The sequence below is a fragment of the Vespula pensylvanica genome, chromosome 7, assembly GCF_014466175.1.
Source record: "Vespula pensylvanica isolate Volc-1 chromosome 7, ASM1446617v1, whole genome shotgun sequence".
In the NCBI taxonomy this organism is placed as follows: Eukaryota; Metazoa; Arthropoda; class Insecta; order Hymenoptera; family Vespidae; genus Vespula; species Vespula pensylvanica.
This window is the reverse complement of record NC_057691.1, coordinates 6373604-6400682: the sequence shown is the minus strand read 5'-3', so window position 1 is coordinate 6400682 and position 27079 is coordinate 6373604. Positions and strand designations below refer to the sequence as shown.

At 28.6% G+C, this 27079-nt stretch overlaps 1 protein-coding gene across 6 annotated transcripts in view; it reads right to left on the bottom strand.

Annotated features, from left to right (window-relative positions):
- LOC122630487 (serine/threonine-protein phosphatase 2B catalytic subunit 2-like) overlaps positions 1-27079 on the bottom strand; it is a 184822-nt gene that overhangs the window by 32805 nt on the left and 124938 nt on the right. For all 6 annotated transcript variants that reach the window (XM_043815020.1, XM_043815022.1, XM_043815019.1 and 3 more), the window contains exons 4-5: positions 23551-23662; positions 14651-14796 (exon numbers count right to left, since the gene is read on the bottom strand). In XM_043815020.1, coding sequence (XP_043670955.1) covers positions 14651-14796; positions 23551-23662 — 258 coding nt within the window. The remainder of the gene's footprint in view (positions 1-14650; positions 14797-23550; positions 23663-27079) is intronic.

Genomic DNA, 27079 nt, shown 5'->3' with positions numbered 1-27079 from the left:
CTCTCTCTCTCTCTCTCCCTCTCTCTCTCTCTCTCTCTCTCTCTCTCTTTCTATCTCTCTTTTTCTCTTTTCTTCGTGATAGAATTTGAACATCTTTTTGCCGTTTTTGCCGACAAGGAAAGAATGAAGCTATTCCAGAAGGAATAGTTGCTTACGATGGAAGAAATCGAGGAATGAGCGTTCGAGAGAGAAAGAGAGAGAGGAAAAGAGGGAGAAAAGAAGACGAGGGAAGTTACGTTTTATAGCGAATCGATAGAAATGGCACTTTTTGAAAAGCTTTACCCGACAACTTTTATAGCAAGTCGATCAAGAATTTATGACAAAGAGAGAAAGAGAGAGAGAAAGAGAGGGGGGAGAGGGGGCAAGTGAGCGGAAAAAAAAAAGATAGAAACATGTCTTGGTGGTTTGAAAGGTTGAAAAAGGTTCATCTGCCGGTAAGTTTCTCGAATAAAACGAGAAAGATCGGTCTATCGAGGGTACCCCATAAAATAAGTTATGTAGGTCAACGTGCTTAGTTGGCTTATGGCGACAGGACAACGGAAGTAACGAGAGGGATGTCTTATAGAGTGTTTTTTTATCTTTCCTATTTTTTATTATTATTGTTGTTTTTGTCATTGTTGTAATAATTATTGTTATTGTTAATATTATTTCTTTGTTCTCCTTACATTTTTTTTATTTTTTATTTTTGTTAGTGAATCGTTATATCGACGATAACTTATACGAAAATTTGTATGTGAAGGCAATACTTCGAAAGAATTTATGTAAAATTTCAATCGCATACGAGAATTTATGTAAAATATTGATCGTATAGGTGAATTTATATAAAATTATATTATGTAATAATTTATGTGAAATTTCGAACGCATATACGAATTTGTATAAAATTATATTGTATAATAATTTTTCTGGACAATTTTGAATCACATGAGAAAATTTATATAATAATAATAATAATAACAATAATAATAGTAATAATAATAATAATAATAATAATAATAATAATAATAATAATATGTTAAAATTTCTATAAAATTTAAATTATATAAAGAAAATTCATAGAATAGAATATTTTGAAATTTTCTTAAAAATTTTCATCGTACGAGAGTATTTACATGAAACAATACATGAAAGTTCACATAAAATACGTATCAAACGATTACTAATTGGATACAATAATTTATGCGCACAATTATTATTATTATTATTATTATTATTATTATTATTATTATTATTATTATTATTATTATTTATAAGACGAAGTAAAGATCGTGATTCGTTCTCATTGATTCGTTTGAGTTAACAGAAAGAAATGAAAAAAAAAAAAAGGAAAAAAATCCAATTAAGAATAGAAATAGAAACGACTTCGTAATCAGGAAATTAGATGAAAAGAGAAGAAATAGAAGAAAAAGAGAGAGAGAGAGAGAGAGACAGAGACAGAGAAAATGCGAAAAGGAGTTAGGTTTTGTACGAAGAGAATGTAATTTAACGGGACATCCAACAGCTCATCTGCTTAATGGCCATGTTTCCCTTCTCTCTCTCTCTCTCTCTCTCTCTCTTTCTCTCTTTCTCAGATTATAATAAAAAATTAAAAAAAGAAAAAAAGAAAGAGTACAAAAAAAAAAAATTAATCTCGCATCCACAATCTTCCTCCAAGCGTATTTTCTAAGCGAACCTATTCTGAGATTCGTGATTGCGATCTCGCAAATAGAAAAAGTATATTTCGGATAGAGGGATGTTAAGAAATATGAAAGAAATTAGAGGAAAATGTAAAAGGAAAGCAACAAAAAAAAATAAATAAATAGAGAGAGAGAGAGAGAGAGAGAGAGAGAGAGAGAGAAAATCACTGAAGCGATTAAACTGTAAAGGATCTTTTAATCCCAGATATCGTAAAACGATTTAGAAAATATTTGGAAAATAATTCTCAAACAAATTCGTTTTAATCGAGTTAAATCATTGCGTTAAATCATTGCGATTCTTTATGTAATAATTCTTTATGTAAACGAAGAGATATATTTATCAGGATTGAAGAATCATAAGTCTGTATAAAGCTAAAAAGTATGTTATTTTTCATGCAAGTATGTTTAGAGATTTTTAAAGATGGTTTATCGTCGTCGATCAATTTTTTTCACCATTTTTTACGAAATTAGAATTATTCATTTCGTACAGTTCGTGGGATTAAATGTTTAATTAAAAAAAAAAAAAAAAAAAAAAAACAGAAAGAAAGAAGTAATAAAGAAATAACTAAATGATTAGATTAAAATTGTGAGAGTTGATCAATTTTCAAATAATAAGAGACTCTATGTTATTTTTTGTGAACTTTATATAACTTGATGAAAAAGAAAGAGGAAAACAAAAATAATAAAAAAGAAAAAGAAGAAAAAAAGAAGAAAAGCAAATATATCATCGATCGATAGTGCTGATAAGTACTGTATAAGTAAGATCGAGAATAAATTATACGATGGTGAGCGGCATAAAGCGTGACCCTCATTAAAATTCCGTATGGTAAGTTCTAACGATCAAGTGCACACTGCACAAGTACGACATAAGTGGGTCTAACGTTTCAACGTAGCCAGTTAGAATTTATTTAACTCGGTATCATCCGACCATCTAATCGTGGTCATTATTTATTAACGGGACATTCTAATTAAGAGAGATGAACTAGTGAGAATAAAAATATACTTAATGGTAATAATTATAAAATTTTATACATGTATAAATATATATATATATATCTATGTATGTGTATATAATTTATATTATAATTTATATAAAATTATAAAAATTTATGTATATAAATTTTGTAATAATTTTATATTTATATCGTAATAATTAAATTTTGTAATATATATATGTGTATATATATATATATATATATATATATATATATAAAATATATAAAATTTTCCTATCATATTACTATATTCATAATTATTAAATTTCTTTTAAGCGATCATCACCGAGTGAAATATTTTTTTTTCCCACGCGCATCAAGTAAAAATTATTTCTCTAAGAAGAAAGAAGAATGGAAAAAAGGAAGAAAGCAAAAAAAAAAAAAGAAAGAAAGAAAGAAAGAAAGAAAGAAAAAATACGCGTATTGAATTCAGAACAAAATGAAATAAATAAAAAACAAAAAAAAAAAAAAGAAGAAAAAGAAAAAAAAACGACAAAAGAAGTAAAAGAGAAGGAAATAGAAAATAGAAAAAACAATTCTACGAGAATCGATTAAACCGTAAAGAAATTTTCTCTTTCTATTCAATCCTCTCTTCTTTCCTTTTCATTCAGCAACGACTAGAACAATATAACAACAACAACAACAAGAACATCGATGCATGGTTATATTAGGAATATCAATTAACGATCGGGCGATTTAATTAGCCGCTAAAGTGCTCGCCGCAAATGCTCGATTTTCCAATGGCAATATTCCCATACCGAACAATGAGAGATCGCACAAATACATATGTACATATATACATACATACATACATACATCTCGAATCCAGTAAAGTCGAAATTCATCGATAAAGAGCAATTTCAATCGACGTATATATGTATGTATGTATATATGTATGTATGTATGTATGTATGTATGTATGTATGTATGTATGTATGTATGTATGTATGTATGTATGTAGATATATATAGATTTCCATGCAATGCGATTTCCTATGAGTTATCGACGCAAGAATCCTATATGTATATGTGATTTAATTTCTGTTAGCGCCTAAAGAAAAATATTCTAATATTCTATATGAAAGTTATATAGTTTTATTTAAATTATACTATATAAATATATATATATATGTGTGTGTGTGTATATGTGTGTATGTATGTATTTATATATTACAAAATTATGAATGATAAATGATAAATGATGAAAACGTGACTCTCAATATATTTTCTCTCTCTCTCTCTCTCTCTCTCTCTCTCTCTCTCTCTCTCTCTCTCTCTCTCTATTTCTCGAATTCTCGATAATTTGTAATCAATTATTGTAGAAAAAAAAAAAAAAGAAAAATATGATTCATTCATTCGTATCACAATAAATCCATTTATTTGATTGCTCAATTAAATGAAATATTTGTATTTTCGAAGAATTATTTATGTATACCACTTGGCGTTTATATGTATAAGGTATATAGATATATGTAAATAAATATTCGATTGGTATAATAAATAATATCCAAATGTTTGTTATTTCATATATAAATAAATGATACTAGTAGTTTGTATTAATACTTTTGAAAGGTATTGGATATTTTTGATTTTTAATATAAAATATCAACGTTCTTTGCGTAATTATAAAATAATACAAATAATTTCGACGTTAGCTATTGGCCAATTGAATAAATTAAATAAGAAAGTAAAGAAGAAAGATAATAAACAATGAAAACGTGACTTTCGACATATATTCTCCATTTCTTTCATTTTTCGTACTCTCAATTATTCGTGATTGATTATTGTACGAAAAATGAATCATTTATTCATATAAAAAGAAAAAAAAGAAAAAAAAAATCAATGGACACAAATCCATTTGATTAATTAATTAAAAATATTCCGCGTATCCTTTCCAATTTTTTTATTTACGTAGACGAACAATCGCTGTGTTGATATTTTTCTATTTTTAAACTGCATACCTACAAATAAATAAAAAATAAATAAATAAATAAATAAATAAATAAATAAAAAGAAAGACAAGCCACAAATAACATTCCCCTTTTTTTAGAAAGAAATGCGATCATTGGTAAGAGAGAAAAAATTTATTATTAATTAATATTGACAATGAAATGGAGTATATCATCCCTATTCGAAAAATAAAAAAAAAAAAATAAAAGAGAAATAGAAGAAAAATAGGAGAAAAAAAGAAAAAGAAAAGAAAAATGGATGCAGCGAAGATGTTGTTCGTAATAATACGTTTCTAGGTAAGTCTTATTTATCTACGATGATCTCTCGCGATATAATAATAAGAATGGCGACGTAGAGGATGCAGTTGCGGTAGGAACAAGGTTGGGGGTGGTGACGACTAAGGGGTGGAAGGGGGTGAGAGGTAAGGTTGATAAAGGAGCAAGGACGTTGGTACTGTTTCCTGACCCTTTCTCGTCGTTGCCATTTGGTATTCATATCGCTTAACCACACTAGCAAAAGCTGTTCTTCTTACAATGTAGAACTATGTGGAATAATACATGACACAAGTAAGGAGGGAGTGGGACCGAAGGTTGAAGGGTTGGAAAAGTAGGGATAGAGAAGTTAGGGGTAGGGGAAAGGGTACAGGTAGTGTGAGAGTTGTTACGAGGGCTCAAGAGTATGTCTATGAAACCACCCTCTCATAAATATTGTATACATCATGGCGTCCCTCGGGCCTCCTTCTTTTCACGATATTAGGAAAGAGACTTTAACTTTAAAGTTTTCTTTCGTATAAAGAATAAAACGTCGCCATCGTGTTTCCTGATTTAAGTGTTTACATTTCTTTTATTGTTGTTTAGTTATGCTTTTTATTTTCCTTTTTTTCTTCTTTTTTTTTTTTTTTTTTTTCGTTATGCGATTTTATCTAAAATGTATATAAATGTATATATATATATTCTATTGTATTATTATGATATTGTAATGAATATTGTATGATGAAGTTACATAGATTAATTGTTGTTGTTATTATTGTTATTATTGTTATTATTATTATTTTCTTTCTTTCTTTTTTTTTTTAATTAGATGCGGACAAGTCCAATCGAATGAAATTTGAATATAATTAAATAAATAGCAATACGCCAACCATTGTCATAAGTTTATATGATTTCTATCGCAAATGTGCAAGAGGTAGAGACAGATTTGGTGAGATGGGGTGGGTTGAGGGAGGGTGAGCGTACAACGTTACCTTCTACAATATACATATAATATTAGAAGTTACTACGTATAATTATGTTGAAATAATTAATATTTCAAATTAATATTGGTGGTATTTGGACATTTCGACCCAAATTGTATCATTATTTATTTCTACGTAATTTAAATTTCCATATATATATGACATATGTTCTTATACAATTATTATTTTATCACACGATCATGTATATATATATATATATATATATATATATATGTCTGTGTGTGTGTGTATTCATGTGAAAATTAAAAATAATCCATTTAAAAATGTTTCTATGAATAATTAATACGATAAGAAGATAATATTTAAAACGATATCATAGACTATATAATACCAACATGGTAACAATGATGTAGATGATAATATTAATAATATAATAAAATATAATGCATTAATAATGTCTCTGTTAAACAATATAATATTATTATCAGGGACACGAAGATATATTATATATATATTACAATAAATGGATGAAGCGATTTCTGATATTAATTTCTTTTTTCTTTTTGCTTTTCATAAATTTTACTTCTTGTTTAGGAAAAAAACAAAAAACAAAAAAGAAAGAAAAAGAAAAAAGCTTTTACAAGACCAATTCTAAATTTTGGTACGAGGAACAAATATTTTTCACGGTATTATTATTTTAAACATCGATCGTTCGTTATCGCAGATATTTTTCGGACTTCGTAACGAGGCATATGAGAACAAAAAAAAAAAAAAGAAAAAAAAAAAAAATTGGAAAAAAGAAAAAGAAAAAAGAGAAAGAAAGAAAAAGAAAAGCAAATCGATCGGCCTAAAAAAAAGAAAAGTCGAAAAAGGGCATCCATCGATCTTTTTCTTTCTTTTTTTTTTTTTTTAAACAAAACAAAAATCTCACCATATATAATACTTATATATTATGTATTAATAATTTATATACGCAATGTAATTGATAATAAATAATAGATGCATTTTATTATTTATCACGGGTAAAATCATCTTCGCAATTTTCTTTCCCTTATAATATTTTGACAAGAGAGTAAATAAATAAATCTATCATTATATACTCCATCTCTATTTATCTTTATATTTATGTCTATCTCGTATATAATACATCTCTTCTTCCTTTTTATTTTCTTTTTCGTTTTTCATCGAGAAATAAGTCCAGCCTTTTGGAAAAGTGACCGCGCGATGACGGAAATAGGTTACATGGCAAGAGCAATAGCTCGTTATCTGCTCGAACGAACACGAGTAGTAGTAGTAGTAGTAGCATCTTCGAGACGAGATATATCGCTCATCCAGACTCGATTTCAACCTCGATCGAGAGTCATTTCTCGATCGAGAGTCATTGAAACGCGAGTCTCTCGTCTCTTTAATCTTGTTTTTTTTTTTTTCTTTTCTTTTCTTTCTGTATTTTTATTTTCTTTTTTCTTCCTTTTCTCTTTTCTGTTCTTTTATTTTTTACATTCATTTTCCTTCTCACCGTGTAACATTTAACTCCTCTACTACATTACAATCCTTCCCTTTAATCTCTAATTTAATCTTTCATTTTCTTTCCTTCTTACTGATAATTAATTCTTGTTTCAATATTAATTACAATCGTTTGTAAAATCGATGTCAATATTAATTGTAATTTCTCTTTTCACTTTTAAATCGATTTCATTTTTCCTTTACTTGCAATATTCAAACAAAAAGTGTCATTACTTTTTTTTTTTTCAAAAGAGAGAGTTCATAAGATAAAATTTTTGTCGTACTTTCCGCAAGAATATTTCGTTTCATGTTTTATCTGTTCAATGCATATCTCATACGTTATAATAACAAACAAAAATGACTGAGCCATGAAAATGATACGACGATAGAGAACATACAAATAAAATAAAATAGAAAAACAAAAAGTACGAAGAAACTGAAAAATTAACAAAAGATGTAATACTACGTGATAATACTGTTAATAAAAAAAAAAAAAAAAAAAAAAAAACGAAAATTAATATTAATAATGTCGAAAATAAGCCACCGGTGATCCAACTCTGACACGACCACCCCCTTGTCTCCCCATACTCACTTTCATGATAATCAACGTGTTAAGACTGCTATCATGATCTTTCGTGAGCTTCGATCGTGCAACGTACATACATACATACATACATACAACATACATACATACGTATATACATATGTACGTATAGTCTTTTCGTGAAATAGGGATATAGAGAGAAAGAGAGTATGTGTGTATGTACATGTGTGTGTGTGTGAGAGAGAGAGAGAGAGAGAGAGAAAGTGTACAAGGCGATCAATTTAATAGCATCGCGATAGCACGAACTTGGGTCTATTTAAAGCATCGTTTCTGCATACTATAAGCCGTCGGTCGCATAAATCGCATCGTTCGTTCTGATAAAACGCACGCGTTCCGTAATAACGCGTTCGACATACCCTCAATACATACATATTATGTAGACATGTATGTGTAAATAAATATGTATATGTATTTATATGGTTTATATATCTATGTAAGTGCGTACATGTGAATGGGTATTACATATATATATATACATATCTGGATGGACCTATATGTGTGTATATATATTTGTTATATATAAGTATGTTATTATTTATTATTAAATTAAAATTTATTTTAGACAAATTGTGCATATATATATATATATATTTTTTACATATACTATTTTGATAAATTAATGGATATTAAATGGTATTGTGTGTGTGGAGATGAATAATATAAAAAACATCGTTTTTCTTTTATCCAAGTATAACTGTAATGTATATAAAAAATTATTATTATTATTATTATTATTATTATTATTATTATTATTTATAAAAAAAGATAAAATAAAATAAAATAAAATACAGAAGAAAAATGAAAAAAAAAAAAAAAAGTACGATACGCGATCACCTATGTAAATGTATTCTAATCACAATTTATACTATTGGACATATTCATCTTTTCTTTTTTCTTTATTTCTTTTTTCACACACACATATATATATATATATATTTTTTTTTATTCACAACCTTTTTTGATATTCAATGAATCGTTTAAAACGTACGACATATTTTCGCTTTATAACCAAAAGACATCCAATATTTTATGAGAGTTATAAATCGCTGACACTTTAAGGATTTCGATATCTTTTACGCCTCGTTATTCGTCCTCGAGCTTTCTCTACTTTCCACCCTCCCACCTTTCCTCTCTCTCTCTCTCTCTCTCTCTCTCTCTCTCTCTCTCTCTCTCTCTCTCTTTCTCCTTTGCATGAGAAATCGACGGTCAAAGACGTGAAAGATTTATTCGACGGTCAGGAAGTGGACGAGATCGAGTGAGAATTTCCAATTTATGTGCTATTGAACATACGAAAACGTCGAATCGATAAAATTGTATGGACAAAACCGAATTCGATACTTCAAAGAGTTATGTGCGTGTGTGTTTTTGTATATTTGTTATGTATGTATAGAGGTCTCAACTTCCGATTGGAATTGTTGAAATGTCATATAATTTTATATCATATATTATACGTGTAATAGGTTATCGCATATTTATATATTATGCGTATGTATATAAATATATTCTTATAATAAACTTGTTTAATAATTTGTTTGAAACAAGTTTGTAATTTTTTAATAATTACTATAATATATAAACTATATAAATATATGTATGTATGTATGTATGTATGTATATACGTATATACAAATATATAAAGATAAATTTTTAATATAATTTTATATATTTTTGCATACGTATATAAATATATATTGAAATATATTATCTCGTTATATTAGTTATATATAACGAACGATTTCATATACACATTTTTATATAGATTCGTCTCGTCATTTATTAATACGTCACGTATCGAACAAAAAAAATACGATTTATTATTTTCTTTATTAAAAAAAAAAAAAGGATGTAACGTACGAAACAAGTATCAAAGAGATTTTATAAGATATATTTTTTATCCGTCCTTTTTTTTTTTTTATTTTATATACCTATCTATTTATTCCTTCATTCATTCGTTTAATACGTATCGTACGAAAGATTCGTATGACGTAAATTTTTAAATTCTTTTTGCTATCTTTTTTTTTTTTCCTTTTTCTTTTAAATATAATTACTTATACAAGAAGGATGATGCAAGTGACGTAAATTATCTAATCCTTCTTTCTATTCTCTTTTTCTTTTTTTTTTTTCTCAACAAATAGATATTACCTCGTATAATAATATATGACGTAAGTATTCCCAAGTGCATTTTTCTTTATTATTGAGTGTTGAAATAAAAAAGAGAAAAGGAAAAAGAAGAAAAAAAGAAAAGAAAAGGGAAAAAGGAAATTTCTTTTCTATCGGAAAAAAATTTGTCGACGACAAAATTTATCGTTCGAATGACGATCGTAAACGTGCCATGGGTGGAGAGGGGAAGAACGACACGACGGAATATAGTTATGGTATTCGTGAATCCAAATGTTCGAAAAGCATGTGTATATGTATATGTGTGTGTGTGAGAGAGAGAAAAAGAGAACAACAAAACTATTGACCGGATAGAGTGCATCATACATATATATGCATACATATATATACATATATATATATTATATATAATATATATATGTGTATATATACATATATATATGTATAATATATATGTGTATAAGTTGCTCGAAAGAGTCAAACGACGAAACGTTTGAATCTCATCTTTACTTCGACTACTTCTAAAAGAATCTATATATATATATGTGTGTGTGTGTGTAGTATGTATGTATGTATGTAGGTGGGTAGTATATACATGTAGTAGTAACAAAAAATAAAAATGGCATTTCTGCACTCTCGAACGAAGAGATGGCATTCTCGTGTTATCACGAAACAGGATTTTCAAATATATCTATAGATATATTTTACGTTGAAATTGGCCAAGAATTTCAAGTATGATTCTCTCTCTCTCTCTCTCTCTCTCTCTCTCTCTCTTTTCTATACACTCACACACATACACTTATTCGTTTTATGAAACTACACGCCACCTGCTTCCGACGAGGATAAAATCGAAAGAATGGTCTTTGCAATGATAAAAAAGATCGACTGGCTGGGACTGAACGTTCGAGAATAATCGAACTACTTTTTCTTGTTTGAGAGAAATTTGTAAGAAAAAAAAAAAAAGCTGGAAAGAAAAGGGAAAAGAAAAAGGAAGAAAACCGTTCAGTAAGGGAGTATACCCAAGGGAGATAAAAAGAGAAAGAGGAAAAGAGAGAAATAGAGAGAGAGAAAAAAAAAACCGAAAAAAATATGGCGTAAAATTTTCTATGAAATGAATGAGAAAATCTTGTCGCATCAGCTGTCACTTCTTCTTCCAATTTTTTTTTTCTCTCTTTCTGAATGAATAAATGAATGAAATGAAATGAAATGAAATGAAATGAAATGAAATGAAATGAAATGAAACGAAATGAATAAAAATGTAGATTATTTTATTTTTGAAGGATAGTGATAATGAGATGAATAATTTTATGAGAGAGAAAGAATAAAAAAAAAATAATCATTTTTAAATCGTTTTATTTCGCGAAAAAAAAATATTCTCGCGCGCGCGCGAGAGAGAGAGAGAGAGAGAGAGAGAGAGAGAGAGAGAGAGAGAACAAAAAAAATAATAATTTTGAAATCGTTTTATTTCGCGAAAAAAGGAAAATATTCTCGCAAGGTTATAGATTCAGATAGTATTCATATAACTTTCTTATTCCCATTGAAACCCTTTCTTCGAGTCGACGTTGAAAATAAGTCGATAACATTTCAAGTATAAGAGTACTGAACAAAGTTGAGAGGTAGGTCAGTTCATTTCTAAGAAAACTATAGACACGTCCATCCTTTCAAGTGTCTCTATATATCTATGTATCTATTGTGAAGGAGATATTAAATTATTTTAATTCCATCGAGAGCTCGCTGACACGTTTAAATACGTCCTTTTATACGTCGACCTTTGTTTCAATATTTTTTTTTTTTTTTTTTTTTTTTTTTTACGTCTTCTTTCTCTCTTTCTTTCTTCCTTTTATTATTATCTTTTTTTTTTTTAAACTCTTTTGCCTCGTTTCTTTTTTTTGTTTTTTTTTTTTTTTTTTTTTTTAAACGTATTCATACTCAAACTTGTTGAGGAAGGGATTCTTTTTATTTAGTTTTAAATTTGACGATCCGATCGAAATAATTGGCCCCGATAAATTTCGAATAAAGCGATCGTAAATTATTACTTTCGTCCGAAATTTTATAAAGAAGAAAGAAAAAAAAAAAAGAAAGAAGGAAAATAGAAAGATTTCATTGATAATTACAGCGATAATATTCCATACATCGTCGTGATAGTGAATTTTTACTAGTACGGTATTATACGGGAATATCTTTATAAATACACACACATATGTGTGTTGAGGTAAATTGAGAATATTATCTCGTAGCGAGTGAAACGATTCTGTATGTCCAATGCATTCCATATTTTCCAACAAGAGGAATAAAAAAAGAAAGTAAAAAAAAGAAGAAAGAAAAAGAAAATTTAACTCTATTCCCCCCCCCCCTCTCTCTCTCTCTCTCTCTCTCTTTCATTCTTTTTTAAAGATTATCTAAAGAAAAAGAGAAAAATTTCTGAAGGATCTTCCTTTGTATCAGATATAAACCATGAGAATAAACCATAAGAGAGAAAGATAGAGAAAGATAGAGAGAGGCTGAGAGTAAGAAAAATAGAAAGAAAGATAGAAAAAGATAGATAGATAAATAAAGAATAAGAGAGAAAGAGAGAGAATAAAATAGAGAAAAATACAAAAGATTTAAAGGAGAAATACAGAGAAAAAGAGAAGGGTAGATTATACGTTTAGTAGGGAAAAGGCGATAAGCTAAAACGCGAGACCACAGGAGCAAGGTAAAATGGGTTAATGGTGGTCCTAAAATGATTCCCTGCTATGGTCAAATCTGGCCACCGCAACAAATGGAAACTCATACTCGTTTCGTCGCTCATCCGACAAGTACCAGCTAAAGCTGAACGAGAAACAGAGCGAGAGCGATAGAGAAAGAGAGAGAGAGAGAGAGAGAGAGAGAGAGAGAGAGAGAGAGAGAGAGAGAGAGAGAGAGAGAGAGAGAGAGAGAGAGAGAGAGATACGGATAAAGAGATACACAGAGAGAAAGAGAGAGAGAGAGAGACAAATATATAGAGATGGGTGGCCCCGGATCGATAGAGCAGGTGGCAGCACGTTGTGTTACCTGGTTAGCTTCCGGTACTCTACCGACGATCAAAGTCCAATGACACTGGGTTCTGATTGAACGTTCGAAGGGTAGATCGTTCTGGAAGGTTCTCTGTTATCGGACACGACGAAATATCGGACAGGAAGTTCAATTTCAAAGGATTTACTACTCCAGACGCAAAGAGAACAAGAAAGAAGAAGAGATAGAGAGATAGATAGATAGAGAGAGAGAGAGAGAGAGAGAGAGAGAGAGAGAGAATAAAGAACAAGCATTGCTTCGGATCAGCTTTCTTGATAACTATCGTAGATTTTTTAAATTAACTTTCGATCGTTTTTCATTTAAATGCAATAAATATTGAGATCTTTGAGAATCTTCGAGATTAGATTGAAAACTTTGATGATATTCTCGTTTTAGAAATATAATATTGTTTATTGTTTATTTATTTATATATATATATATAATTTGTTTGTAATATATAAATAAATTATTGTTTATTCGTTATTATTAACTAAATAATTAATATGATTAAAAAGAGGATATAATTTAATTATTATTATGTATGTATGTATGTATGTATGCATGTATGTATGTATGTATGTATGTATATATGAATAATTATTTATATTCAATATTATTCTTTATTAATAGTATTTCTTCCTCTATTAATAGTATCTCTTAAAATAGAATCTAATCGAAAAAAGCTTTATCGCCGATTAGATATCATCGTTCGTTGTCGGTCGTTCGTAGTAGGAATCATAAATCTCTTTTCCTTTTTTTTTTTTTCTTGGTTTATCCTATTTTTTTTTTCCTTTTTTTTTTTTTTTACTTCGTTTAGTTCGCTTTCATATCGTTTCGTTTTGTTTGTTTTTTCTCATGACTATAGTTTTTTAATCGTAGGAGAATTATCGTTCAATGACGTTGAATGGACAATCTAAGTCCATTGTAATCAGAGAATTTCCAGATAACATCTACGGACAATACATGAACTCAGTTTAATCCGTTCCCAAGCGTGTTAACGTGTTCTATGCGGCCATTTTGGGTATGTCAGTTCAGTGATTACAAAATGTTATTATTATTATTATTATTATTATTATTATTATTATTATTATTATTAATTATTATTATTGTTGTTGTTGTTGTTGTTATTACTACTACTACGCGATCTTTCGTAGCGGTATAAAAGCTTTTTCATTTAAAAGATTTTAAAGAGTGTAGGAGGGGGGGGGGTGGAAGATTTTTAATTAATTCTTTCATACATAGCTACGCATATATATTTTTAAAAAAATTTGTTTACAATATTAATTTTATAATATCTTTATATATATATATATATTTCTTTTTAAAAGAAAAAATTAATATTTCGTGAAAAGTAAAAATGAAAAGTAAATTGAAAAAAAAAATGGAATAGGTCGTAAATTTTTTTAACGAATCTTTAAATAAGACGTACGTAAAAAAAAAATAGAAAAAAGAAAGAGAAAAAAGCGATTTAATAAACTATCCGTCACTCGTTGGAAAATATTCGATACTTATTGCGAATGATGGTAACATTAACAAACAAAAAGGAAAAAGAAGATGAAGATGAAGAAATAACTCACCTTACGTATGTCGTCCAAGTTATGAATTTCTGGTGACAGACCGCCGTGCACACAAAGAAACTGTTGATTCATAAGTGCTGCCAATGGTAAACAATCAAACGCATCCATACACGCATCGTACACCCTTTCTGAATACTTTATTTTACCTGAAAAAGAAAAATGAAAAAGGAAAATAGTCAGATAAATTATAATTAAGTTATTGTTAATTAATAATACGTTCATCTTATTTTATTCTTTTTTTTTCTTTTTGTATAGAAAAAAAAAGAAGAAGAAGAAAAAGAAAACCGAGATATATCACAAGTGCAAATTACTGCGAGAAATTATTTACGAGTTTTGAAAAATATCATCTCGTCGCATAAATGATCAACATAATTTTATCTTATTTATTTAATATAATTGTGTAATATTAATAATAACTATTATTTAATATAATTATTATCGCGTGTCAATATCAATAAAAATTTTTTAGTTTATAATTTTTAGCATAAGATCAGATATAAATGATGGCACGCAGATCGTAAGTAGTAATTATAAAGACGATTAATTAATTTTTCATAGAAATGTTCAAGTGAAAAAAAAAAAAAAGAAAAAAGAAAAAGAAAAAAGAAAAAATTATCGCATCGCAGAGAAAATTATTATGATAATTCGAAAAGAAATAAAAATTTTCGTTCAATCGTTATATCGTTGTCCTTAAATATTAATTTATATATATATATATATATATATATATATATATATATATGGTAATTGAGATAATCACACGTATTTAAATTGATCAACACAGAATATATTCACCGGGCCCTCTTGACTTTACCTCGCGATAATGAAAAGAATGTAGGTCAATCGGTAATCGATACCCGTAAATAAAGTCTTGTCTTTCGGTTAATTCGCCGTTTGTTGCTTAATTGCGATATCAATTAACACGAGTAATGAGAATATCCGTGGTTGTGCAAGGGATGTCGTAATTGGGCCATCCTCCTCGTTCGATCTTACGTTGTTAATCCAAAGATTGAATCCTTGTTTATATATACATAAATACATACATACATGCATATGTATGTACGTAAATATATACACATACGTCCGTGTATAGATAAGTGTATCAATCTATCTATCTACTTATATTTATACGTAGAGATAATATGTATATTACACATGTATACATGTATGGATATCAGGAGTTAGAAAATATATATTATTTACAAAATATTATTATTGAATCGTTTAAACGCAGATTATTCGAAGAAAATTACTTCATTAATAGAAATATATTCAAAATTAAAATAATTAATTAATTGTTCGATTGATATAAAAAAAGATATATATATATATATATATATATATATGATTAATTATTTTATTATCCTTCTAAACAAACATTCCGATATCGTTGCTATACTCTTGAGTCCTTGCGAATTTGTTTAATTTCGTTATTAATCTAAAAACTATCTTTTGTTAAAAATGTGACGACGAATAGTAACTCTCGAAAAAAGAAAAAGAAATCAAAGGATACTTTTCCTCGCATAAAATTTCTTCTTTAATAGAAAAAGAAAGAAAAAAAGAAAGAAAGAGAGAGAGAGAAAAAGAAAGAAAGCTAGTAAAAGAAGATAAAGAAGATAAAAGAAAAAAGACGAAACGACAACAAGTAGAAAAAACGTTTTGTGTTTCTTTTCTTCTACGGTTTTATCAAAACGTTCTTCGTAATGACTTCTTTATGCGATGAATATTTAAAGGGTGCGTTGATTTTTCGGGCTGAGTTCACACAAGGGGTGAAAAGAGAAAGACAGAGAGAGAGAGAGAGAGAGAATAAATGAGAGAAGAAAAAAACAAGATTTGTTTTCTCTCACCCTTCGATATTAGATTCGAAATACCTACTTTCTGATTCGTGTCGAGATAAAAAGAGAGAGAGAAAGAGAGAAAGAGAAAGAAAAAGAGAAAGAGAGATACGGACAAGCTGTTGAAGCATTCATTCGAAGTGACGTAGGGAGAAGTGTGTCTCGTCAATAAAAGAGAAGGAATAAAAAGAAAAAGAAAAATAAAAGAAAAAATCAAAGAGAGAGAAAGAGAAAGAGACAAAATAGAAGAACGCGGACAAGGATAGAAAAATAAAGATTTGTTGAATGGTAAGCTCGAACAAATTGATGTTGTGGATATCTGCCATTCGAAATCTCTTAGATATCTGGAAAATGAACATTTCTCTTGTTCTTTTTTTCTTTTCTATCTCCGAAAACTAAATATTCTTGAAATAAATAAAAGGAGAAAGAGAAAGAGATAAAAGAAAGAGTATGTGCGTGCATACGTACGTATATATATATATATATATATATATATATGTGTGTGTGTGTGTGTGTGTGTATGTACGCATTTGGTGTATCCTCGATACGTGTCAAATGAACTGCGATATATAAGCAATGATAACTGGGGCGTACAAACTGTGGTTAGAAAGAGAAAGAGACAGAAAAAAGAAAGAAAGAGAGAGAGATGTAAAGAATAAAAAAAAAATGAGAGGAAAAGAAAATAAAAAAGAAAAAAAAAAGAAGAAGAAAAAAGAGAGAGTGAGAGAGCGAGAAGGAAACTCGAGCAAGAGCTTTTTCTTCACGTTCATCCCCTTACCTCCTTCTTCTCTCAACCCTTCCACCTTAACCCCCGTCCGCACAACCCCCGTCTCTTTATATCCATCCCAAAGCTTCTTCGTCTCGTTCGGTTAAACGAGAAATGTGAATCGATGTGACGGTAAACGATGATTAAAAACGAGTAGAGTAGTGTCGTTCGTCGAGACATTTTAGTTTCGCCCGGGGTTTATTCTTTTCTTTTCTCTCTTTTTTCTGTGTTTTTCTTTCTTTCTTTTTTCTTTTCTTTTCTTTTCTTTTCTTTTCTTTGTTTTCCTTTCTTTTTCTTTTTTCTTTTTCGCTCTTCGCAGTTAACGCAGTTTTCGTAGTATTCGCGCGCATTAGGGAATCAGGTCAAAAGAGCTCCGACATTTTCTCTTTTGTATGTGACGACGATGACGACGACGATGAAGATGAGGATGAGGATTGAGGATTGAGGATGAGGATGAGGATGAGGATGAGGATGAGAATGAGAATGGGGATGGGAATGAGGATGGGGATGAGAACGACTTCTCTTACTCTCGAACGACAATTCGAGAGAGGGTACATAAATAGATAGATATAAATGTGCTTGGATGTGAAACGCTAGAGTGAAAATTTAAATTTTCTATGTGTACGTACATATGTATGTGCGTATGCATGTATATATATATATATATATTTATATTTATATATGTATGTACGTGTGTATGTGCGTGTATGTATGTATGTATGTATATATTATGTGTACATATGTGAGTTGCGAGAAGATCGACCGTGAATATTTTTCTTTCATTCTTTATTTCATTCTTTTTTATTTCTCTTTCTTTTCTATTCTTCTCTTTTTTCTCTTTTTGTTTTTTCTTCTTTCTTTCTCTCTTTCTTTTTTTTCTTTTTTTCTTATTACGAATTATGCCTATCACCATCGGACGACATCTTTCTTTTTCTTTCGATCGATGGCGATTCCTAATCGAAATTATTTATTTTTCTATTTTTATTATCTTTTTTCTGTTTCGTTGTAAATTACGAATGTGTCCACGTACGATCGGATGATTATTTTCCCCTCTCTTTCTTCCTCCTTCTCTCTCTCTCTCTCTCTCTCTCTCTCTCTCTCTCTCTCTCTCTCTCTTTGATTGATATCGATGCTTAATCGAGATTTTTTTTTCTCTTCTATCTTTATTATTTCCTTCCTTTCTTTCTTTATAAATTATGAATAGCGACGTACGACCACGCAAATATTTTTTTTCCATCGATTGATATCGACGCCTAATCGAGATATTTTCTTTTTTGTATTTTAATTTTTTATTTTCGTTCTATTATTTTTTCTTCTGTTTTTTTTTTTTTTTTGATAAATGGTGTGTATATATATATATATATATATATATATATATATTCACGTATAGGACGATGTTTTTCATCTTCATTTGATATAGACGCTTAATCGAAATCTTTTTCTTGTGTTTTTTCCCTTTTTTTTTATCATTCCTCATTTCATTTTTTATTTGTTTATAAATTATGACTATCAACGTATTGTAATCGGATCTTTCTTTTCATCAATTGATATCCACGCATAATCGTGAATTTTCAAAAAATATTCGAGGAAAAACAAAAAAAAAAAAAAGAAGAATGTCCGACTAACGTAAGATCGCATTTATATTTATTAACAAATTTCATTAAACGTTCTTACGTTAGAGTCAGCTCAGAGAAAGATATATAGAGACAGGAAGAGGGAGAATAAATTAAAGCGCAAATATGAAAAAAAAAAAAAAATAAAGTCTGAAAGAGACAAGAGAAAAGAGAAAACAGAAGCGATGAAAAAAATAAAAACAAAAATAAAAAGAAGAAGAAAAAAAAGAAAACAAAAAAAGAAAACGTATGATTAATATTAGAATACTGTTGTAATTATCGGCAAATGTTATTGAAAATTCTTGCTTGTTTTTGCTTAAATATATTCAAACGAAAAAAAAAGGAGACAGAGAGGGAGGGTTAAGAAAAAGTCGATGGGGAAATTCACTCCGATAGAAAAGCGCATCGATCGCGGAATAAATATTGTCCAATAGTGGGTCAACCACGTTCTTGGGAGTAATATTTACGAGTTTCCACGTGTTTATGTTCGAAGGCTCGTGGTGCAACATTAACTCTTTTATTACCGGCATAAAGTCGGTAACGTCGCGCCTTGTGGATCGTAGGACTTAAGGCGGTATCGTTAATATGTGTGTATGTACCATAGTAATCTCCGACGAACGTATTTTTAAAATGACGTTAAAAACGACGTTGAAATAACGAAAAAAAATTAAATCGATCTCGGTAGCCATGGTTCTTTTATTTTCTTCTTTTTCATCTTCTTTTTTTTGCATTTTTTATTATTTATTATTTATTATTATTATTATTATAATTATTATTACGATAACGATCGAATCAAAATCACGACGATGAGAAGAGATAATAGAGAAAGGAAAAAAGAGAGAAAAAAAGAAATAACAAAAACGTAAAATGTTGTATTTTTAACATAACAGCAGCATTCTTATATACGTGTGTATATTATATACATATATATATATATTTTTTTTTTATTTTAATAAACCGATTTTCTGTACACGTTCGCTTTTGATTTGTTTTCCTTGGTTCTATTTTCTTTTTTTTTATTTATTTATTTTTTATTTTTTCTTTAGAAATATTTTATTCGACCTCGCGCTAAAAAAAGTTAAGAAACCCTTATTTTCTGTTTTCTTTTTTTTTCTCTCTCCTCTTCGATAATTGTCCTTTAACTAGGTTATAAGTGCGAATAAAAAATACAGTTTTATATATATATGGTTATTATCACTTTTTCTATTTCTTTTTAACATTTTGTTTTTCTCTATTTCTTAATTATTATTTTACATCCCTCGTCAAAGTTTTGTATGTTACGCAGAGTAATATTTTTTTCTCTCTCTTTTAATCCAGTTTCTTCTTTTTTAAAAATGTGTATTTCATTTGTAACGCATTAGAAATGAAATCCTTATTTCATTCGACATTTAAATACACACACACACACACACACATATATATATAAATAACACATTTTTATATTATTATTGTTATCGTTATTATTCTTAAAATTATTATTATTATTATTATTATTATTATTATTATTATTATTATTTTAAATTATTTTATATCCCTCATTATAATTTCTCGTCTTACATGCAACGCACTACTAATTTCAATTTACTCGAAGTTTTTTGAAAATTAAAGAAAAAAAATGGAGGAGAGAGAGAGAGAGAGAGAGAGAGAGAGAGAGAGAGAGAGAGAGAAATCACATAATCGAATCGTGATAAATCGTTAAGATTAATTGGAGCGAAGAAAATCCATCGTAACGCAGAAATAATCGAAATGATTTCTGTTGCGAGTTAAATAATTATCTACGGTTTCTTTTTATTTTATCTTCGTCCTAACTATTTTTTTTCTCTTTTCCTTTCTTTCTTTTTTTTTTTTTTTGTAATACGAAATAAATAAAAGTACTCTTTACTCCACTCAATATTTCCCAACAAGCAGTTCTCATCACATTCGACGATTTTTATTCAATTTTTCTTCATTTTTCTTTATTTCTATTTTTATTAATTTATTAATGTATTATTATTATTATTATTATTATTATTATTATTATTTTTCATGAAAACGACCGTATAAAAACCAGATTGGAAATCGATAGGCCTCCGCCCCTATTTTCCATCTCTCTTTCTCTTTCTTTCTTTTCGTCGGTTGCGAGTCTCTATATGTATTCGATAAATTTGATGCCAACAGGTACGCATTTATGAACGAAGATGTGTGTGTGTGTGTGTGTGTGTGTGTGTGTATGTGTGCTGAGAGAAAACCACGAGGGAATTTAATTCGATAACGGGCTGGCTAGAAACGCAAAGAAGCATATACTCCCGATGAAAATAAATTACGGAAATGGGACTCTCTGTGTAGACTTCCTGTTCATAAGTCATAGGAAGCTTTTATCTATACTAAAATTTATTATAACGAGTTATAATATATATATATATATATGTATGTGTGTGTGTGTATGTATGTATGTATGTATGTATGTATGTATATATAATTTCTTTTTCATTTATAACATTATTTTTAATAGAGTTTTCTATTATATTTTTATTTTCTAATTAAGTAGTGAATAAAAATATAACAAAAATGGTATTATAAATAATATTATAAATTAAGAATATAAAAATCACATATAGTCACGCACGCATATATATATAATTTTTATAAATAAGATAACACAGATAGAACTAAATAATGCAATATATATATATACATAATAAATAATGAACAATATACGAAATAATGAACAGGGTTAATCGATAATACATGTCCTATAGAATTTGAAATACAATATGATAAATATATGTACATAATATCCTAGATACTTATCGAATGTCCAGTGACTTCTGAACAAGCGGAATAGCAAACGTAACTCAAACTATCCGTGTGTGTTTCCTAGCGTGTAACTCATACTAAATACGTTCCTAATTACCATCGCTCTGAGGTAAACATTAGCAAACATCTGGATTCCTCCTTCGATATACACGTTGAATCAATTTCTGTTAGAGTTTAATGCGCACGTTTACGTTTAATACTGTATATCGATACATATATGAGTACTCTACGTATCTACTTATGTATCTATATACATACATATATATATATATATATATATACCTATATATTTATCTATATATCCATATATATTCTGCTACTTGATTCACTATAGATATATACATATCTATTTCTATGTATTTCTACGTCTATATATTTTAAGTGTATGTGTGTACATATATATATATATATATATATATAATATTTTGTTTAAATGTATATACATGTGTATATATTTTACGTGTATATACGTGTCTATATGTTGTAAATGTATACGTGCATTTAAATGCGTACGTATTTTATACGCGTGTGTGTGTGTACATGTATTTTACATTCGTATAAACGCGTGTATGTTTATACGTGTATATACACGAATGTTTATACACGTGTGTATGAACTTTACGAGTAGATATATATGCATAAATATGTGTGTATGTAGGTAAGTTTTATACAACGTGCGCGAGTGCGCAATCCAGGGGCAAATGTTAATCGTCCGTTATGACTATCGGCGCGAAAGACTTTTTCCTAATCGATCGATTCTTTCCATGTGTTGTATATATGTGTGTATGTGCGTGTATATGCGCTTTTTTTTGTTACGACGTCAACACATCTCTGTCTCTCTCTCTCTCTCTCTCTCTCTCTCTCTCTCTCTCTCTCTCTCTTTCTCTCTCTCTCTTTCTCTCTTATATTACTTGTTTTTTTATTTATTTTTATTGTATTTTACTTCATGTTTTTCAATCTTTTTTCTTTTAAATTTGCAACACACAGTCTTCGTTATATTTTTATTTTATTATCTATATTGTAATATATAATAAAATATATATATATATATGTATATATGTATATGCCAATTAAACTAGATTTTAACTATGAATTTGTGACTTATTTGATCGAAAACGAGATATAATTTGTTCTCGAATATAAAAGCAAATTATTCTGTCACATATATGTATGTATATATATGTGTATATATATGTGTGTGTGCGTGTGTGTGTGTCATGCGATTTCGAATACTCTAAAACTTGAGGAATACGTGTTCTACGAAGTTTACTTATGTAGAAGTAGATCAGATTTGTCAAAAACAAGTACCAACTTTGAAACTGAGTTCTAGGATGTTTAAAGATGGTAAGAGTAATGTAATTCAGTGACGAAACTACTATCTAAGAAAATCGATTTGCTTTCGTATCCTTACCGAACCGATATTGTTTCAACAACAAAAGTTTTTATCTTTTTAACGATGGATAGATTCATATGTTCCTTTATATATATATATATATATATATATATATATTCTTTTTTTCATAAATCATAAAGAAAATTCTACAATTATTCATAATTACAATGTACGTGTGACAATAAATCGAAAAAAAAATTATCCCTTCAATGAATTAAAAATAAAACGTAAAAAAGATCGAATATTAAAAAAAAAAAAAAAAAGAAAAAAAAACAAGTAAACAATTAAATAAATTAACTTTAATATTAGCGTCATCTTTTTCTTTTATTTCATACTTTAGAGTAAAATTTTCTACGAAAATATCACAATTGATATAAATAATTTAAATGCACTTTGACGAGTACGAAGTAATACATATCTGGTAATCTAGATAATTATTATGAATTAAGAAATGAGTTATTAATGAATAATAATATCAAATAATTTTTATTACTTACATTCTTGTTTAAATGTGAAGTATTCCGTGAGATGACGACATTCGTGGTTTCCTCTGAGAAGGAAGAGTGTGGTAGGATGGCACAATTTCAGTGCCCACAGGTACAATACGCACTGAAAATATGAAAAACAAAATTGAAATGGTCAAATCGAAAGTATAGAACGTACGATTCTATCTATATTCGTTTTTACACATTAATAACAATGACAATAACAATAAGAAGAATAATAATAAGAATAATATAGCAGTGCTAATGATGATGATGATGATAATGATAGTAATAATAATAATAATAATAATGATAACGATAATCATAATAACAATTATAATGATAATGATAATGATAATAATTTAATTTTGATTTATGGATTAATATTCTCAGAGAAATTTTAATTCTCTATGTAATTCTCCTTTCGTCTCGTTTTACGAATTGACACAGACATAATTCTCCGAGAGTTCTACGTTAAATAAATTCTCGTTTGTTCGTTTACAACCTGAAGGAAAAAAAAAGAGAGAGAAAAAGACAGAGAGATAGATAGATAGATAGAGAGAGAGAGAGAGAGAGAGAGAGAGAGACAAATTATGTCCTCGCGAAATTGACTCATCAGTACTTTAAAGCGAACAAATGTGTATCGTTAAAAATTTTCTTACGACAAAAATTCACATCGCGTGGATATATAATAAAATAAAATTAATATAGAAAGTACAAAGTATACAAAAAGTACAACGAAGTTGTTTGTTAAAATATTTATGTATATGCATACGCATATGTACGTGCATACGTACGTTCATACATACATACATATACGCATACAAGACAATTTTTGTTATCTATACACGTATCCATGCGTACGCCATTGGGGGAATGAATTAAATGTTCAAAAAAATAAATAAATAAATAAATAAATAAATAAAAAGATAACAAAATGGGAAGGAAAAAAGAAATAGACGATTAGTAGAGACAAATTTACATTCTTTGCGTTATTGCGGGATATGTAAGACAAAATAGAATATAAAATACAAAAGACAAAAAAGATAGACGGAGAGAGAAAGAAAAAGAGAGAAAAGAGATAATATCGTGCGTTTGGCACGGTAGAACGTATTTATATTCGACGATTTTCGACTAGAAAAGAGAAAGAGAAAGAGAAAGAGAAAGAGAAAGAGAAAGAGAAATTGCAATAGCAATTGCAGAGAAGCTATAGCGAGCATTAATAGTAACGAACAGTAGTAATAGTAGCAATTGCACGAAGAAGAGTGGAACACGAGGGCACCGCAATGCGCAATTGCGCAAAACAGTCCCGTGACAGCCACATGACTTCTCACGAGGTGGTGAGACGCCTTGGCAAAGAGAAAAAGAGATGGAGAGAGAGAGAGAAAGAGAGAGAATTAAAGAGAAACATATATGTGTTTCTTCTCTCACTCTATCTCTCTTTCTTTCTTTCTATATATCTCTCACTGTGTTTCTCTCTCTCTTTATGCGTAACCCGATTTCCAAGCTTTCGAATACAAATAGAGAAAGAGAGTAAAAAAAATAAAAAGGGGGAGAGAGAGAGAGAGAGTTTGAGTGTGTATGTGTGTGTGTGTATAGATATGTATATACAGTCAAGTTCATTTTTCGTTAGGTCGTCGAATACGATATGTATGTATGTATGTATGTATGTATGTATGTATGTATGTATATCTACATACGTTGCATGAAAATCAATGCAAATGGTATCACATGTAAGTACTTATATATATATATGTATGTGTATATATGTATATATATATGTATATATATACACATATATATGTATAAATGTATGTATGTGTGTGTGTGTGTATATATATATATATACACATGTATGTACTATGAAACCAGTTCACCAATCGTGCCAAGAATTTACGAAACTCCGTTAGTAAAGTGAAAAAAAGAAAAAACAAAAAAGAGAAAAACAAAAATTCATAAAAAATTTGTAGGTGTTCGTCCTACGAGCGTCCTACGATTTCTACTTTAAAGTTTTCACGAACTTAAAATGATATTATTCTGTTTTAGTTTGATTGTTGGAAAATACAAAAAATAGAAGAAAAATAAAAAAAAAAAAAAGAAAAGAAACATAAGAGAAATAGGAAAGAAAGAAGTAAAAGTTTTTCTTGTTGTTACGAAGTTAATGGTTGAAATATTTAAATCGCGTAAGAAATTATTATACATTCGAACGCAAGGTAATAACTTCTTTTTTTATTACTACAATGACGTGGCTCAATCGACGAAGAATTAGAAAAGATTAGAAATTTTAAATTGAATTGAGTTCAAGGTCTGACCAATGTTTCCGTTTCTTCGAAATTACGCAATTCGCGTTGCAGCTTTTGAAAGTTCACCCGACGAAGTTATAATTCTTTTATCATATATAAGCGATCATCGACAAATTAGAAACGATTAGATGTTTCAAATCGAAACGTCTCCTCCATGGTTTAACATAATTTGTCATTTTTTCTTAGAAAGAAATCGAGCGACTCGACCATTACGATTTAAAAAAAAAAAATTTCTACGACAGTTTTGTCGATAATAATTCATTATCCAAATAACACTAATGCATCGCGACAAATTAGAAAATGTTAGACACATCAAATCGGAACGAGTCCAAACTCAAATGTAATTTATCATTTTCTAAGAAAATCGAGCGATTCGACCATTACAAGAACTTTTGAAAAAGTTCCTACAACAAAACGATAATAATTCAATATCCGAATAACACTAACACACAGCGACAAATTAGACAAATCAGAAAATGTTAGACGCGTCAAATCGGAATGAGTCCAAAGTCAAATATAATTTATCATTCTTAAAAAACATTAGAAACAATATTAATTTAGAAAACAATAATAATTTAATATCCAAATAACATTAACATCGATGAATTAAAAACGTTAAACATTTCAAATCGGAACGAATCCAAAGTTTTACTAATATTATATTATATTATTCTCTAGGAAATCAAAGAAACTAATTAATATCAACAATCTAAGAAAAATAATACTTTAACGTGTATATAATGTATATATAATATAGATATATATATATATATATATATATATATATATATATATATATATATACACATACAGACGCTTGTACAGACGCATATACATATACACACACACATATATATATGTCTATATTAATAATTAAATATCTACATATATATGTACATATATAATCAGATACATACATAATTATAAATATACATGTATATCTACATTTATATACATAATTATAAACATACATATTTACACACACACCCATATATATATATATATATATATATATATATATATATATATATATAAAAATATAATAATATCGTAATATTACTCTAGACAAGAAGGATCACGCGAAAAGTTGACTGTACTCGTCGTTCGTCGAGAATCGATACGAAATGCGGCCCATCTTTTATTCATAGCAATGTGTATGGTTGCGATACGAGCTCGAGAAGCAACGTTGTTGGTGTCGTGGATATTAATGCAGGGACTGCAAGTGACGTGTGTGTGTA